Source organism: Maniola hyperantus, chromosome 20, assembly GCF_902806685.2.
Source record: "Maniola hyperantus chromosome 20, iAphHyp1.2, whole genome shotgun sequence".
In the NCBI taxonomy this organism is placed as follows: Eukaryota; Metazoa; Arthropoda; class Insecta; order Lepidoptera; family Nymphalidae; genus Maniola; species Maniola hyperantus.
Window position 1 is genome coordinate 10,010,700 of NC_048555.1, and position 18,137 is coordinate 10,028,836.

Below are 18,137 nucleotides of genomic sequence, written 5' to 3' on the forward strand. Positions count from 1 at the left end.
TACCATAAACCAGTTAGCAATCATCTGCAAATGACATTTGATTTGACAGTTGCAATCAATTTGATTTTGCATTTTGCAACATTTGCAAGTTCAATAACAAAATGTTTATTGCTTTTAACGTATTTCTAATTAATTATAATTTTAAGCTTTATTTCTTATGATGGCTATATTCGAAAGCTCTTCACAGACCAAAGTTCGGATAGATGACACCGAAAGACTCGAATGTGCATTGGAAAATGCGCAGAACATTAACAAACATACTGTAAGTTTTTTTACCATTATCTCGACAGGAAAACCTATTCATTGCTTAAAAGTTTGGTAATGTTTTAGGAGTACGTACTGCGAGTTCAGCGTGGGCCGAATAAGGAGAACAGATGGACGGTTTCTCGTCGTTATAGAGACTTTGCGGCCTTACATGTTGCACTTCAGCATGCAAACATTGATCTACCGATTCCACCCAAGAAACTCATTGGAAACATGCAACCTTCTTTCGTGGCTGAAAGACAAATAGCTTTGCAGGTTTTTTACCAAATAATAACTATCTCTTTAAAGTAATAAGGACTTAAAATTCTTTACAGCAAAGAGAATTCTTAAAACCAAAAATACACTCGTTTTTCTTGTTGCTCTCACAGAATGTGCTTTAACTTTGAACATTTTGGTTATTTCGAAATATTTACAGTCTACCAGTAGCATATTGTGCATGTGTTAAATTGGATACCTGAATTAAAATAATTATTTGATTATGTAGACAAATTGTTTCAGAATTATATTAATGAAGTACTAAAACATCAAATACTAGCCCTATCATTACCAGTAAGAAGTTTTTTGGACCCCAGCAATTACTCTTTAACTATAGCAGGTAAGTTGAAGCAATATAGTTTTAAAATCTAACTGGTCTAATAAAAGTTGGACTCACCCACAAAGGGTTCCATACAAGGAGTACAAGAGTAAGGGTACAAGAAATAACAGTGAATTGTTTTGTGATGTAACCACAAATTCACGGTTTCCAAATTTTTTCCTTGAGCTATATAAGACATTGCTACCTGCCAAATTTCACAATTCTAGGTTTTGCTTCCCTTGACGAATCTTGACAGACATGACAGAAAGAGACGCAATGAAGTGATCCTATGAGGGTTCCTAAAAAACCTAGGAATGGAACTCTAAAAATGAACCATAGAAGATGCAAAAAGATTTGTGTAGAAACAAAATTATCTTTTCTTACATCTCATCATCTTATCTTTAATGTCTCAATATTATTTCTATTGAAACAAAATTATTCATTTCATTCTTTCAATTTGAGAAATTAGTTATCACAGGACAGGTAGGTTATTTATTTATGCAACTTGTTTTTTTTTAATATTAATTATGTTTTACACAGAACAAGCACTACAAACTATGTCAATAGCCTTAAGAGGAGATGGACACTATGAACTGAAAGCACCTCTACCTGACATTGGATGGAGGATACGTAAACATTATTTTTTAGTAAGTAATAGAAATAAAGTTTTTATCCACATTAACTTTTTCAAGTGCTTTGGCATCCTCAAGCGAATCTACCAAGTATTTCTTTAATCTAGGCATTATTTTGAATGTCAACAACAGCAACAGGATTAGATCCAGTCATATTTGATGTTTTAGTTGTTAGAATTGAATAAAATAAGTTTTATTTGCTGATCCAACACAATAAACATTTACATACTTTAGTCTAAAATATGTTGTTACTAGCTGATGCCCGCGACTTCGTTCGCGTGGAATTAGGTTTTTTAAAAATCCCATGGGAACTCTTTGATTTTCCAGGATAAAAAGTAGCCTATGTCAATCTCCAGGTCTTTAACTATACCCATGCACAAAATCACGTCGATCCGTTGCTCTGTTGCGACGTGATTGAAGGACAAACCAATAAACCAACAAACAAACACACTTTCACATTTATAATGATATGGGTACTGATGTTACTGTGTATGTTAGTATTGTGATTGTAGTTAATTTTCTTAAATTGATTAAAATGATACAATTTTTGCAAAAAAAGTTTTTCTGCAATAATGGTTTTGTTTACTTAACTTGAATATCAAACAATAATAAGAGGTCAAAGAAGTAATACTGTTACATTGTTGTCAGTCAATAGCCTTAATCCATAATAAGTTGAATAAATAATAATGATAACAAAATATTTTTTCTTATTACAAAAATTATAGTATTTTAAGGCAAGGGCAAAGTCTGACTAGATTTAGCAGGTTAAATAGGAGATGAAAGTCTTTCATTATTCATGTTATATCCATGAAAATCAGTATTTGGGCTTCAAGTAAAAATGAAGAAGTATGTATTGCATGGTTTTTGGAAATGCTACTCCCTCACTGATTATCAGAAATTGCGCTTGAACGAAGCCAGGGCGACTTGGCTATAGTCTATTATTAGAATAAGAGTCTATAAGTCTCGCAAATTGCTATTGCGCTGGAACCATCTCATTAACATCAAAATGACGTCATTTTGACGTCAACCGAAATAAAAATATACCATCAGCTCGAAACTTCAGTCTAGTGCTGACGTCACTAAAATGGCGACCACGCACATTAGCAATTTGCGACACTTATACCATATTGTAGCTTAGGGAAGGGGGCGGCGAATTCATGAGAATATGCGTAATGTGCCTTTAGGCTTTACCTAATAAAACAATGATTCATTCAACTATTTTATCAGAGAGATAAAAAGTATTTATTGTGTTTGAAAATTACATTTATTTTATTTTATTATATTATTGTACTTTGTAGGTCACCGAGTCAGTGAGCCATATGAACTGTCTACTGGCATGGCAGAGCTATGGGCCGGACCACACGTTACATAGTAAGGATCTCCAGACAGCTTTTAAGAGTCTCCAGAATATATCTGTGAGTTATTTTTACTGGGCAATTATTTTATCCATAGTGATCTGGCCACCAACTTTCACTTTGAAGTATCTTCAAACTCTAACAGCGATTACGCACTGCACTTCCGTCATCCGAGTTCTATCCGTCATCCGTGAGAATACCAGCGATTATCTACGATATATGTCATAAGCTACCATACAAAACAAAAAGGAACATATTTTCACGGACTCGGATCGGATGAGTGCGTAGCCGCCGTAGGTAGAAAGTATTGAATTTAAGGCCACGACTACACCTGAGATTAAAATAAAACCTCTTGATAGAGATTAGAAGAGTTTTTATTCAAATGAACGTTTACATTATTATTTTGTTTCAGCACCCATACATAGATGAAATATTGTCAATACAGACGCTAGAAACAGGTGCCTATGTAGTTAGAAGGATACATGAAAATGGGAGTATTAGGGATTTACTCTACGGGACAGAGTACAGTAAACAGTATTTAGCCAAATATGGAAATCCTAAAGTTAGAAAACCATTTACGAACGGACAAATATCACATTATGGATACCAAATATTGCAAGCATTGAAGTTTTTGCATGACAAAGGATTGGGGCACGGTATGTTTGCAATTTGCATAAGTTATTCAAATTTAAATATTATTATAAAGGAAACTTCTGTGCAAAATTTCAGCCTTCTAGATCTGTCTAAGTTTGGACTTGGCATAATGTCATCAGTCTTGACTTTTCTTTTTATATATTTAGACTAGTTGATACGCAATGATTTCAACTTTTCGGAATAAAAGTGGCAGATGTGTTAATTCAGGGTATAAGCTATCTCCATTCTAGATTTCAGCCAAATCGGTTTAGTCATTGTGGCATCAAGCAGTAACAAGCATCCAAACATCCAAAATTTCATATAAATTATCTAGGATATCTGGATTAGGAATCACGAATTTCATACTTATAAATTAAAAAAATTTAGGGCACATACACCCAGGAAACATAGCAATAGCGAACCAAAGAGCTCTCTTAATGGACATAGAGAACTATCTAACGGGAGTGCCCAGTCTACACAGGCCGTATATGTTGGAGCTGAAGAGAACTAGCTCCTTGGAGGCGGTGGATGTGTACTGCTTTGGAAGGACGCTGTATGAAATGGCGTTTGCTGAGCCCCTTGATAGTTACTATCGGGATTTTTACCCTGATGGAATCTCGTTGGATTTGGGTGAGTTCCGTTTTTTATTCATTATGGGCATACCCACTATCATTTACCTCGACAGTCGACATCTACTTTCGTTACCTCGACAGTCGACATCGACCTTCGATACCTCGACAGTCGACATCGACCTTCGTTACCTCGACAGTCGACATCAACCTTCGTTACCCGACAGTCGACATCGGCCATTATTACCTCTACCTTCATTTGATGATCGATTTTTTTTATGAGAGTCGCATTTCTTTTATCGATTACTATCTTTCAGAATCCGTGCTCCGACTATGCCTATCGAGCACAAGTTGCAAGCACGGAGGCCCGACTATAGAACACCTACTGAAGCACCCTTTCTTCACTCATGCAACGCTCAACGGTCTGACCCCTGCCATTGATACGAGGGTTCATCTGAAGTTCCCTCTCACGCTCAAAGACCAGCTCAGAGCGTGCGCCAGCGCCGTGGAAGATCGACTTCGAAGGGATCAAAAGATGGTAAGTAGACAGACAATTACTTTGACGATTAATGCAGCGCCGTCTCGATACAAACCCGAAAATTGCTGTACTCCACAGGGTTCCAATATTGACATCACTAGCCATATTATAAATGCGAAAGTGTGTTTGTTTGGTGGTTTGTCGTGATTTTTGCATGGGTATAATTAAATACCTGGAGAGTGACATAGGCTACTTTATATCCCGGAAAATCAAAGAGTTCCCATGGGATTCTTAAAAACTTAACTCCATGCGGACGAAGTCGCGGGCATGAGCAAATCATAATCATTTATTTTGCACAAATATGGTACATGTATATTATTATTATATTATTATTATAAGTCTAAATATATAAAAGGAAAAGGTGACTGACTGACTGACTGACTGACTGATCTATCAACGCACAGCTCAAACTACTGGACAGATCGGGCTAAAATTTGGCATGCAGATAGCTATTATGATGTAGACTGTATTATGATGTTGAAAATCGTTTCTTAGCGGATGCCTACGTCATAATAGCTATCTGCATGCCAAATTTCAGCCCGATCCGTCCAGTAGTTTGAAATGTGCGTTGATAGATCAGTCAGTCAGTCAATCCTTTTATATATTTAGATTAATTAGCAACAAATTCACAAGGTAAATGACACTTTTATTTTACATGTATTATTATGTGTTTACATTATTGTCGTAAGTTAATCATGTAAGCTACTTACGTGAGTAAAATTTACAGGTGTAATGACGGCCTAAGGACCAGAAGGAGATAGGTCAAAGGAATCCGCAACTCTAGAGGAACAGAGAGGATTATCGATACTGTACCGATTTTTAAAAATTTCACTCGATCAAAGCTAGCGGGTCAACTAGTCTGAATGGTTTTTTTTTTTTAAATAGATATAGCGAGCAAACGAGCAGGCGGGTCACCTGATGTTAAGTGATTACCGCCGCCCATGAACATTTGCAGCACCAGAGGAGCCGCCGATGGTCCGCTGAACACGATATATTTGCCCATTTCCGCTTTGGTGGGCCCGGGCTTAACGATTACATTTTTTAGTCTTTGGTTTTGTTAGTTAATGAAAAGTGCCTACCATACATTTGCGCTGCGTTTTTGAAATGACTATTCTCGTTAAATAATTCTTTATTTTCAGGTTAGAAGCGCTAAGAAAGAAGTTAGAATACAGGAAATACTAAACTCTGAACAAGAGATGAAAAAACAAAGGAGAAGAGCGGTATGTTTATTTTATTACGATACACGATGCTGTTTTTTTAGTATTTTAAGTCTTTTTAGGGTTCCGTACCCCAAAAGAAAAAAAGAACCCTTATAAGATCACTTCGTTGTCTATGTTGTGCTTGTGTCTGTCAAGCCCCGTTAAGGTAATCAAAACCTATAGGGTACTTCCCATTGACCTACAATCATGATTTTTTTTTTTTTTTTTAAATTAAAACAGACAGTAAATTTGACAGGTAACAGTGTCTTATAGCGCAAGTATAAAGGAAAAAATCTGGAAACCGTGAATTTTTACTAAATCACGCATAGATGGTGCTGTTCGTCATAAGCCTGCACGAGTGCACGGTGGGCTAGGTGTGGGATCAAAATACGATGGTATGTTAACCCTTCGTGTAAGCACAACAGACGAAAACGTTTAAGTGCGGAAACCTGCCCAGAGCGAAGAAGAAGAAGAACCCTTCGTGTGCAAGTCTGTCAAGACTGGTTTTTTTAAAGAAGCTTAATTTCAAAATTATTATTTTTTACCTGAAATTGACTTGTTTTAGAAAAAACGCGACAGTGTATGGAAGTCGAGTTCTTCACTTGCCGATGTTCGTTCTCACAGCGCCAGCACCGCGTCGTCGCCCACGCCGCCCACGCCTCCCCTCTGTGAGTTCATATCTCACATTCATTTTTTTTTATTTTATTGGGAAAATCAACAGCTTTTTGTACCTAATACATATGCTTAGAATTAGATAACTCAAAGCTAATAACAATTTCAGGGTTTTCACAAATAGAAATATGTATATCTAAATGTATAAAAGGAAAAGCTTGCTTACTGACTGACTGATCTATCAATCTGATACTGACTGATCCTGAATGATCAAAGCACAGCTCAAATTACTGGAAGGGTCGGACTGAAATTTGGCATGCAGGTAGCTACTATGACGTAGACATCCGCTTACTAAGGATTTTTTAATATTCAACCCCTAAGGGGGTAAAATAGGGGTTTGAAATTTGTGTATTCCACGCGGATGAAGTCGCGAGCATAAGCTTGTTTTGTAATAATTTAAAATATGTATCTTATAATAATCTTTATTCAGTGATGAAGTTTTCAACATATTGGTTGCAGCAGGCGACACGAGCGCCAACAGCTCGTGCGCGGCAGGCAGTAGCCCGGCGGACGCGCGCGGCGCGCTGCTCAGTGCTATCTGCGCCTTTGACAAGACGCGCCTCGCGCGCGTGCAAGCGCAGTGAGAATACTGTGCCTACTAACTGAGGCGCAACGCTCATCGGCAGACTGGAGTGAACCGAAGTGCGCCGTCTTTCTTGATTAGTACAACTCAAACTTACCATTTTTTCCCTGATACAAGTTAAAACGAAACAAGTCACAGGATGCGTTGCCGGTACTTTGTGACGCCTGAGCAGTGAGGCTGCCTCGTCTTACCTATAATTCGCAGGGAGAGCCGAAGTACACGCTGCGTTGTGGCGCTGCACCGAGATCATTTCGCCGCATAGCGGTAACACGACGCTTTGCGGCACCGTAACATTGCAGCGGCATAACAACGTTATATCATTAGACTTATCCCATATAATTTACTTTTCTTGGACTAATGAAATGAGGTAGTCCATATGAATCTTCGTATTCGTTGGCATCGGCACTCATATTTTTTAAGCCCCAGCTAAAAATAAACAAGAAAGGTCACAGGTTGCAAGTCCGGTGTGAGTGCGGCGCGGCGTCCTGTTCCAAACCCATTGTTGGGCGGGTCTGAAATGTGGATCCACCTTAAGAGTGGAGTTTGGAGCGACATCTACCGTTTATTATAGAGAGAGAAAATTTGTACAATGTGCCCCAGGGCTCTAAAAAGACAGGTAAAAAAACATATGGATTAGACCGGAAGTTTAAAGTTATTTATTAGTAATTATGTGCAAATATTCAAGAATTCATATTCAGAAAATCCCGGGCGGTCACATAGCCCTGGGGCACATTGCATATTTTAGAATTTATGTTTAACAGTTTTTGATAAAGTTATCAAGATATGCATACTTACTTTTTACGTTACTCTGCCGCGCAACACACAGTCATGATATACATACCTACTCTATGTATGTCACACATATATACACATTCACAATGATAGAATCTTTACATTTACTTAAACTTACTTATGTAGTATTTCTTTAAAAAAATAACTTTTACGGCTATATTTTATAGCGGGTAGTTATTTTTAAAAATATACCAAAAGGCTTTATCTGAATTTTTATATACGATATTAATTTAGGTATTATAAAAATTAAGTCATCATGATCAAAATAATGTGTGGATTTGTACTTGTATTTCACGTTCCTTCATAATTAGCAGGTATAATTTCATTGTCTTTAATTAATGTAAATTCATTAGAGAAAGAACTCAGTAATTTTAAGAGATTTTGACAAGGGCCTATTTTTCAATCGCCAAAGTCCTTTTATCTAAGGAAAAAACTGGATGTTTTGACAATTTTTGTAATGTCCTGTCTACAGGCCAACAACGCGTTGTTCACTCATTAAATACAGTGAAGCAGCGTCAGCGTACATCTTGAAATGAAGATATTTAAATGCCAATGTAAACGGCACACCATAATGGGATATCGGACGAAATGTCAAAATTTGTCAGTTAAAGTTTATATTTTAACGATTAAAAAATCAGCCTTGAGATAGACTTTATTATTCGATTATTATCAATGCATTTGAATAGTTCATATTTTGTTGCATTGTGTTAAGTATTTTGTTTTACCTATCTGTAGGTAGACAGACTTGGGTGTCAGATCTTACATTAGAGATATTTTTAAGATACCGAACAATTCAAATATACTAGATATAAGGTAAAAATACACATAATTAAGTAAATCTCTCCAACAGATGATTTTGTGCAACTTTCTAAAACTCTTTTAATGTATTATACATAAATAGTTTTACAGTTTTATAATAGATCCATGTGCATATGGCTGCAAAGATCTTGAAAATATATATAAAAGTCACCACTAACATCGGTATTTTTGATTGATTGTACGCCGATATAATATGTTATTGTATTGTTAATTTTGGCCATAAGCCAGTGATACCAATGTTCTTAGGCCGCGATTACACCTGTAAGTTAAGCTTACGTAATTAACTTACGACAAATTTACTAATATAAACTCTTATACTTAGTAGCTTATTGCATTTTCTTACAACTTACGAAAGTTGAAAAATTTACTTACGTGAGTAAAACTTACAAGTGTAATCGTGGCCTTATATTAAAGTATTGTAATTTATAAGGAAAAGTGATAAATCGACTGGTCACGCGATGCTTTATCGGTTTGTTATGATTTGGTGGATATTGTTTAGCAGCTTTAAACTGTAGCGTGTAAGAACATAAATTATTTTAATATTGTAATTACTGTTATAGTATGTACTTGTAAGAGAATAATATAATATAGTTGCAGCAATATTGAGTTTTTATTTGAACCCCCCTTCCGAAAGTACTACTTATGTTTTAGTCTATATATTTTTTTTAATACCTATTGCGCACTATACCAATAGGTCGAGATGCCAATCGGGGTGGGGATGCCCCGCACACCCCCCGCGCTAACCCGGTGCGGGATAACGCAGGTGACGTGCGGGTGGTCTGTTCATATAAAAAGCCGTTCAAGTGCGAGTCTGGTTTCATTCCGCCTAAAGACACGGAAGAAATGGAAAAGCTATCCACCGAATTGAGTCAATGTTGCTTAATCGATTGATGTGTGTTGTCGTAACAACAGGCCGTGGGTTGTCGTGCCGCAAAGCGATTTAGCGTTCCGATACGATGTCGCGTATAGACTGGTCATGATACGCCTTCCAAATGATCCCGCTTCCATCTTAGACAGCGTAATTACTTAAGGTGACGCAGTACGCTCGACCGAACCTATTTGCTTTTCACTTGACATTTTAATTTAATTTAATTTTAAAATAACTTTATTGTTAATAGATTTACAGAGAGTAAGAATACAGGATACACTTAAAAAACAAAGGGCGACCTTATCACTAAAGTGATCTCTTCCAGGCAACCCATACTTAAGAACTTATAGAACTGTAAGACGGGGAGTCGCAATGTAGCTATAAATATAATATATATATATATATAGGTATATATAAACACATATAATATACATGTATATAAATACTATATAAAATCAATATAGTATAATTAAATTGACATTGACACAATTAAATTGATATAGACATTGTATGAGAAAGGTGAGAGGCACGATGATTTTCACCGAAATCAAGGGTTTAGGAAAAGTATTTTTGAGAAAAAACTACCTACTGAATTTATGTTTGCAAAGTAAAGTTATTTCAACTAATGAATAAATAAACTATGTCTAATGATAATTTTTTTAGAATTTTCATATCCCTAATCTTATTTATTTACGACCAAAGTTGTCATAAATTTAATGTAAAAAAAGGAATATTTTGAGGCTCGTAACTTTTAAATCAATATTTTTTTTCAATGTTTTATATATCAGTGAACCTAGATAAAGACGAGATAAATCGATATAATTCTTAGTTTTGTGCGTACAATATCGAATATTGTTGTATTTTCCCTTCTACGTTTGTATGAAGAAAGCACTGAAGTGAGTCCCCTTAATTAGTCATCAAATCTAATTTAAAAAATCTATGATCTCGCATTTTCTTTCAATATTTTCACTATATTTTGGCTGGAGGTTGTATTCTATTATAGTAGAATAGAGTAGATTGAAGAATCGGCCTACTGGGGTAATTGATAATTCTATATCTAAGGATGTTCTAAATAAAACACTGATATAAAGTGTATCTCTTTGTGTATTAATAATCATAATAATATACTTAATCCTATTATTCAACTATGATATAAGCGAAAAGTGTACTAGGTATAATTTTAATAATTATTATTATTACTTAATCATTATTAATAATCAAGCACACAACTAAAACAGCGTTAAGTCGTATCCACACTAGTAAAAATTTGCGAACAGTATACTTTAACTGAGACGACTCATGAAGCAAGGTGGGTAGGGGAACATCGGGAGGGTAACTGTCACTCTCTCAACCTACACCCCATCCTAAGAGCCATCTCAGTCCAGCATATAAAATATAAAATGATGAAAGCTGCAACATTTCGGAGCGAGACCCAATCTTTTTCCTAGTAAAAAAGTCCAGACTGACGATAATTTGTGCGGACACAATTTTTTTTATCGAATATTAACACAATTTTTATTAATGTGGACGCGATGTTCTAGTGTGACCCAGCAATATATCGCGTCAGATAAAAAAAATAGTACTATTGTGTGCGTAGCGAATAATTTTCTCAATTTACCTATGAGAGATTTTAAAACTTAAAACTGGTATTCACACAAGGTCGCCAGGCATTAAGGACTTAACGAAACAGGAGTGGAAAAGCTGAGCCTACCACTGTACCAAATGTGTGTATACGACCGGCAATCATTTCGTTATATAAAATAACGCGATGACGTTCAATGATAGCACATCCGTGTGTTGTGTGTTTTAGAATAGGATAGAATAGAATAATGTTTATTCGAGGTATATAAGTGGTACATGGTGTAGGCAATATCGTCCTTTTCCTTTTCCAATACCGTTTTGATTGTGTGCGTATAAATCAAGGTAGTGTGTTAATCTTTGTCGTAAGTTAATCATGTAAACTACTTATGAGAGTAAAACTTACAGGTGTAATTGCGGCCTATTGATAGCAACTTTTGTAAGTTTTATTAGTAGTGGACACTTAGTATTATATTGAGAAAACTGTCCTCTGCACACAGTTAGCGTTCTCCCACCGTATACAGCTTATGTTCAAACTCTAACGCAGGCTGGGACGCAAACATGCATAATTTCCAAAATAAAAAATTTACCTCTTCATAATATTACCTTAACATTTAACACGTAATCACATAATAGTACTTATTCCTCAAACGACTAATTCAATGGGGATGATGCCTATGTCTAAAATAAATTATTTCTTAGCGATTAATAAAAAGAGGAACTTCCAAAATTCGTAAAATCCACATGCTCTACTATAGTTTCAAATTTGCTAACCATTTTAAATTCTCAATTTGACTTAAAAAAACTAGGACGTCAAATGTGTATGACGTCACATCTATGTATTTCATACAAGCTCCCATACTAACCAATTGTTTAGACATTTGATAAAAAGTTGCTGATTTGACTAGTAGGCATCATCCCTATTACACCAATTAAATTGCTGATGCTTTTTTAAGATGCATATCTATCATTCAAAAATAAAAAATAATAAAATTGAAGTCATTAGACTTGAAATTGAAACACTTATTATATACTATGTATACTTAGTAGAACAAAACACCTAATTTTAAAACCTATACTTAAAAGATATTAATACTCTCATCGAGTACCTAGTACTTAGTGAAAACGCAGTCAGAGAGAAGGACCAAACATAAAATATTCTCACGAAATAAAAATAAACTATAATAGGTATCACTTTACACTAAATTATAAAATTGTGTAATTTTTTTTCTTTATCAAGGAACATTGACAAACATAGTTATCATCACTTTATGAAAAAGTCATTAGTCATAAATAAAACTGTTATTTCATTTATTTTCACGTTAAGAGGTATCGCAAACGACCGAATAATAGTCCGACCGATTTAACCTTTTGAAAATAGAACACAGGGCAATGTGTCTGATTCTGTTGTACACTATCTCTACGGCTCCACTATCACTCTATAGTGATCTGAGTTCGGACAAATTTTACTATAGTTCGGCATCCAGCAAATCAACTGGCCCCCGTTATTCGGGATACGGCTGAAGTATTTAGTGAATTTTTAAATAAGTTTGGCAAATCAGCCGGTCGGCAGACGCGACGCAAATAGTCAGTCAAGGTGTTAGATATATACCGGAAAAAGAAACAATTCCCGCGGCATTAAAAAAAAACTATATTCCCGCCAACTGCGTTAGCGCCAATGTGCGTAATGATACGATTGCCGCCCGCCACACAGTTCGCGATATCTTGAATCATTTGCCGAATCCCGATAGTTGAGCCGTACCATAAACTAAACTAAATTGACCTTGAGGAAACCTTATGAAAGGGATAGCAATAGTAAATACAATTAAACCTGTCATTTTAGTTTAGAAATATTATACAACAGAATTAGCCACATTTACTAATTTACCGCAGGCATCTTAGAAAATTAGAGTATTAGTACTATCTACTCTCACCTATTCTAGATGGAGAAAAGAATAGAACATATGAATTATCACGCTTTTACAGCAGACGTCAAGGTGTATTTAACTCCGCTTTACGGACTTAAGTCGTCCGATGACGGACAAAAATCGGTCGTCTGTGTCAGCTCTAAACAACCACAATGAAGCAAATAACACATTCAATTCACAATATCTTGGAGGAAAACAACAAATTATTCCAATTCGATGATGTCGTCCAAATCGTCGATGTTGAAGTCTGCGAGAGTCAGTTCTGAAAAGAAAGTGATTTTCATTATAGTTTCTATATAATCATGATCAACCTTTCGCTGGCTCACTACTGGCCATGGGTCTTTTCTTAGGATGAAAATGGTTTTGACCATAGTCACCACACTGGCCAAGTGCGGATTGGCAGTCTTCACACACCTTTGAGAATATTATGGAGAACTCTCATCTCAGGCATGCAGGTTTCCTCTCGATGTTTTCCTTCACCGTTAACCCCCAACCTCATTAGGATGCGGACGTCTTAACCACTAGGCTATCACAGCTTTCATACAGGCTGTAACTAGAACGCTAGCAAAAACTTAGCGTTATTGTTATACTACCTAAACACAATCCAATACCAATAACCATTTGCCTTATTTTGTAGTTTTAGTATTTTTCAAACCCGCAATGTATAGCGTGCAAAACTCAGGTCAATGCCCCACTTACGACGCGGCATTGACTCCGAGTGGCGTACTTACACAACTTTCGTTGACCTCTAGCGTCAGTCAGATGTTTTATTTAAACTTTTACAAAATATAGGATTTTTTAACTTTTTTCTCGTTTTTTTAATGGTATATCAGTAATCATCAGTACTACCACCTGGTTCGTTTTTGCTGGCGTTCTGGTTACATATCTGGCGTTCTGTATAATAGTACCACTGAAATGTACGTATTATACAAGTAAGTGCCATATAAAATGCCACCTATTTTTGTGCCGATTCGAAATGCCCTACCAAGCGTACCGGGAATATTGACACTATTGTGAATATCACCAACATTTAAATTAAACCATAACATTATTTAAATAAGTCTACTTTTACAATAACTCGGTCCGAAGAACAGTATTATACTCACTATTGCCGTCGGGTTTCTTCTTTTTGTAAGGAAGGGTGTCCTGCCAGGGCGAAGGTCGTTTAGTGACTTCAATCTTCGGAGTTAACATCGGGGTAGCTTTCTTCGTGTTAGACGTTGATTTCCTGTACATCAGGGAATTGCTTTATTTGTGTGAACTATGACATAGAAATGCTCTATAGAATAAAAAAGTGTAAAAAATAATCCATACCTGCTACACGTATTGTAGAGGTTCACGAAGTTTGACAGCTTTAAATTAAATTTAAAACTGTCAAACTGTGTGTCTTTTTCATATTACATTAAGTAAGAAGAGGATGCGAATACTCTCAAATTTAGTTGTGCTCAGAATCAGTACCACTGTGTCTGACTCTGTATGTCTTTTATCTTTTCACGGCGAACCCGCTAAACCGATCTTGACGAAATTTGGCACAGAGATAACTTTCATATTAGAAGAGGACAAGGGATGTTTTTATCCCGGAAAATTAAACAGTCCCTACAGGATTAATACTAACCAAAAATCCACGCGGAAGTCAGCTAGTCACTACCCATATTATTATGAATGCGACAGTATGATGGTTTGTCTTTCAATCACGTTGCGACGTGATTTTTTACTTGGGTATTGTTAAGGACGGAGAGTGACATATTATGCTGCTTTTTATCCCGCAATATCAAAGAATTCCCACGGGATTTTGAAGTTGCGGGCATCAGCTAGTTTAGTATAAAAATAAGAAAATACAGCTAAATTAATACATACGTTGGTGGAATGAAAGATGTCGATGCCTTATTCTTAGCGTTGCTAACGAGCGTGCCAGTTTTGCTTATCGAAATATCCTTCGAAGTTCCGGACAGTTTGATGGTGCTTGGCTTTTTAGTGAGCGCGGCTCGCGCAGCTGGCTGTGCGGGCGCGGCTCGCGCAGTGGGCTGTGCGGGCGCGGCTCGCGCAGTGGGCTGTGCGGGCGCGGCTCGCGCAGTGGGCTGTGCGGGCGCGGCTCGCGCAGTGGGCTGTGCGGGCGCAGCTCGCGCAGTGGGCTGTGCGGGCGCGAAAACTTCAGTCAGATCTATTACTTTGTTGGGACCTCCCTTGTTATTATCGCCTTTGACTCCCTTGTAATTATCATTTTTAACTCCCTTGTTATTATCATTTTTAACTCTCTTGAAATTGTCATTTTTAATTCCCTTGTAAATATCATTTTTAACTCCCTTGTAATTATCATTTTTAACCCCCTTGTTATCATTTTTAACACCCTTGCCATACTGTCTAGCCTCCATTGATTTTAAAAGAGCTTCCGCTTTCTTGACGACCATGTCGCCTGACATTTTAACTATATTCTTTTCTCTTTCTACAGATTTAGTCATACCAGCAGGTGGCGGGGTCGGACGGAACTGGGATTCCATCTTATTCATCTCTTTGTATGTCTCCTGGTATTGGTCCGCGGGTATGTGGACAACGTTTTTGAGTACGGACAGCGGGTCCGGCGATTCACATCTTAAATCATCGTTAGTATACGATATACGTGGCGTTTCAGCAAAGCTATCGTTAATATACGATGTACGCGGTCTTTCAGCTGGTTCCGGATACGATTTCTGTATTCGTTCGGCGGCATTAATTTGCGCTCTAGAACTAAGGATCAACGGTGTTCTAGTGTGGCCTACACCAACTTTAGGCATCGGGGTTTCCTCGACTCTAATATATTCCTCTGGCGCACACGATTTGTTCATAGATGCACCCGTGAGAATCATAGTGGGAGGTTTGTCAGTTTTTCTCAAAATTTCTATCTTCCCATCCTTATTTATACGTATAATATCACCGGGCAAACATTTAGACCTCGTCTGTTGGAGAACAGGAGACTGAACATGGTCGGAAATAATTTCCTCGGGGATAATAGTTTCGGGCGGTGGGATCCCCATGCGTGCCGTAGAAATACTTTGAGATGGCATATAGTAAGTTTGCGATGGTGCGGTTCTAGCGTAATCTGCAGCGGGAACGAGTAAAACTTTCTTTTTGTTTTCGAGTATTGCGTTCAGTCTACTCTGCGTCGCTATCGGCGCGGCTATGTGGCTGACCATTGGAGCATCGCTGGATATGACAGGAGTGGTATGAGGTAGTTTGGTCGTAGACTTGACAGCTTTTCGTGTGGTCGTTTTGACAGGGGGCGCAGGCGGAGCGTCCTCTTCGTCGCTATCCAAACAGATTGTAGCACTTCCTGACGCACGGAACGGTATACCCACCGGACGTACTTCTGGAGTAGTATTAGTGGGCACGGCCGGCGGCGGGGGCAGAGGTATCGGGTTAACAACGGGCTGTTTCTGAACAATTTGCACAACTTTAGGCTGAGTCGCTTGCGCTTTTTCAGCAGCGCTCAAAACTGAGTTTAGTATAAGAGGCTGAGATTTGCGTTTATTAGGCGGGATACGAGAGTAGCCCGGAGTTGTTTGAGAATAGCCCGCAGTTGCTTGAGAATGGCCCGCAGTTATTTGAGAGTGGTCCGTAATAGTTTCAGAGTGGCCCACGATAACGTCATCATCGTCATCGGGCAGTATGCACTCGTCTTGCGACGGGAACCTCGCTCGCATTGACGCCGGACCTGGACCTTGGAACCTGCGGCAAAACACACAATTTTACTAATAGGTAAACTCAGAATTTTTGTTACAATATATTAAGTACTATGTGTACATAAATGCATTTTACACTTAGTGATAGCCAATAGATATAAAAAAACAAACACTTACATTTCCACTGGCACAACTTGTGGGGCAGGAACGCTTTGAGGAGCAGATCTTCGCTTAGCCACAGGAACGCTTGCGCTGGTCGACGGTATTTCAATGACATCGTCGAGCACTGTTATTGGCGAAGATTTGGGCGTCTCTACATTTTTCGCACCGATCGTTTTACCTTTAGGACCCGGTTTCTTTTTAACCTCATTCTGTGGTGCAATTTCCGAGATAACTGCTACTGGTTTCTTTTCTACAGATTCCTTCTTAGCTATTTCGTGTGGTGAACTAGTGCTTACTTGAACGGTTTCGCCGCCTTTTTTATTGGCGTCGTGCAATTTCTTGAGCAAGTCTCTACCTAATACCTGTTGAAAATAAACGTATAGTCAGAATATATAAAAGGAAAACCTGACTGACTGATCTATCAACGCACAGCTCACTACTGGACGGATCGGATTGAAATTTTGTATACAGATTGCTATTATGACGTAGACATCCACTAAGAAAGGATTTTAGCGTTTAAACTACCGTGAGTGATTTCCATTATAAATACTATCTGTCCCGGCTTACTCACGTGTGTAGTCGACGTTGAAAAAGGACCCCGGATGGGTTCGAAACTAGTCGGGCTAACGTCGACTACACACGTGAGTAAGCCGGGACAGATAGTATTTATAAGAAAGGATTTTTGAAAATTCAACTCCTAAGAGGGTAAAATAGAGGTTTGAAATTTGTGTAATCCACGCGGACTAAGTGGGGGGCATAAGCTAGTAAGTAATATGTTGACTTAAAAACTATTTTATAAGCACAAGAGCAAATCTTAACGGTATTTAGCTATCAGTATCCATTACGCGCCCCACTCTTTGTCCCAATTGTTTACAGTGCAAGTGTGCTATGTACTGTTAGAGCAAGTTCTATCATAATGCACCGATCAGCACTGTGGGCACACACACACACACAGATGAAGATAAATTGGATAAAAATGACTACCCGCACCCCGTAGTTTCCCCGCACGAAAAATAGTGGGGCGCATCTTCGTGGATTGAACTATCTATAGCTTATGAATCTTTTTCTGTGTAAATTACTAAAACATTATGGCTAATTCTGTTGTGCACAATCTTAACTAAAACAATATGACTGGTCTAAATATGATTATACCAGTCATATTGATCGATATATTTGGCCAAATCGGCTGTAAAAGAATAGCAAAGATGACGTGTCAGTTTAGTTTAGAGATTCTGTACAACAGAAGTTTTCCCAGATCTTGGAAAAAAAAACTAAATAGCAAGAGGTATAAAATCTTTTGTTTTAATATATTTTA

The 18,137-nt window shown here is 37.5% G+C and overlaps 2 protein-coding genes across 3 annotated transcripts in view; one reads left to right on the forward strand and one right to left on the reverse strand.

Annotated features, from left to right (window-relative positions):
- Window positions 1-60: 60 nt before the first annotated feature.
- LOC117991896 (PX domain-containing protein kinase-like protein) overlaps window positions 61-18,137 on the forward strand; it is a 129,433-nt gene continuing 111,356 nt past the window's right edge. The window contains exons 1-11 of one of the 2 annotated variants that reach the window (XR_011237935.1): window positions 61-262; window positions 331-519; window positions 763-859; window positions 1,379-1,485; window positions 2,769-2,885; window positions 3,238-3,481; window positions 3,846-4,088; window positions 4,345-4,565; window positions 5,705-5,785; window positions 6,330-6,432; window positions 6,896-7,635. Coding sequence is in view for 1 of the 2 variants with exons in the window: in XM_034979534.2 (XP_034835425.1) it covers window positions 158-262; window positions 331-519; window positions 763-859; window positions 1,379-1,485; window positions 2,769-2,885; window positions 3,238-3,481; window positions 3,846-4,088; window positions 4,345-4,565; window positions 5,705-5,785; window positions 6,330-6,432; window positions 6,896-7,020 (1,632 nt within the window). In the remaining variant the exon portion in view is untranslated. Of the gene's footprint in view, window positions 263-330; window positions 520-762; window positions 860-1,378; window positions 1,486-2,768; window positions 2,886-3,237; window positions 3,482-3,845; window positions 4,089-4,344; window positions 4,566-5,704; window positions 5,786-6,329; window positions 6,433-6,895; window positions 9,231-18,137 lie in introns of those variants that run through there. The other variant, XM_034979534.2, reaches the window with a different exon arrangement.
- LOC117992010 (uncharacterized) overlaps window positions 10,585-18,137 on the reverse strand; it is a 30,237-nt gene continuing 22,684 nt past the window's right edge. Inside the window, exons 19-22 of the mRNA XM_034979659.2 lie at window positions 16,838-17,184; window positions 14,862-16,706; window positions 14,111-14,232; window positions 10,585-13,266 (exon numbers count right to left, since the gene is read on the reverse strand). Coding sequence (XP_034835550.1) covers window positions 13,208-13,266; window positions 14,111-14,232; window positions 14,862-16,706; window positions 16,838-17,184 — 2,373 coding nt within the window. The 3' untranslated portion in view covers window positions 10,585-13,207. The remainder of the gene's footprint in view (window positions 13,267-14,110; window positions 14,233-14,861; window positions 16,707-16,837; window positions 17,185-18,137) is intronic.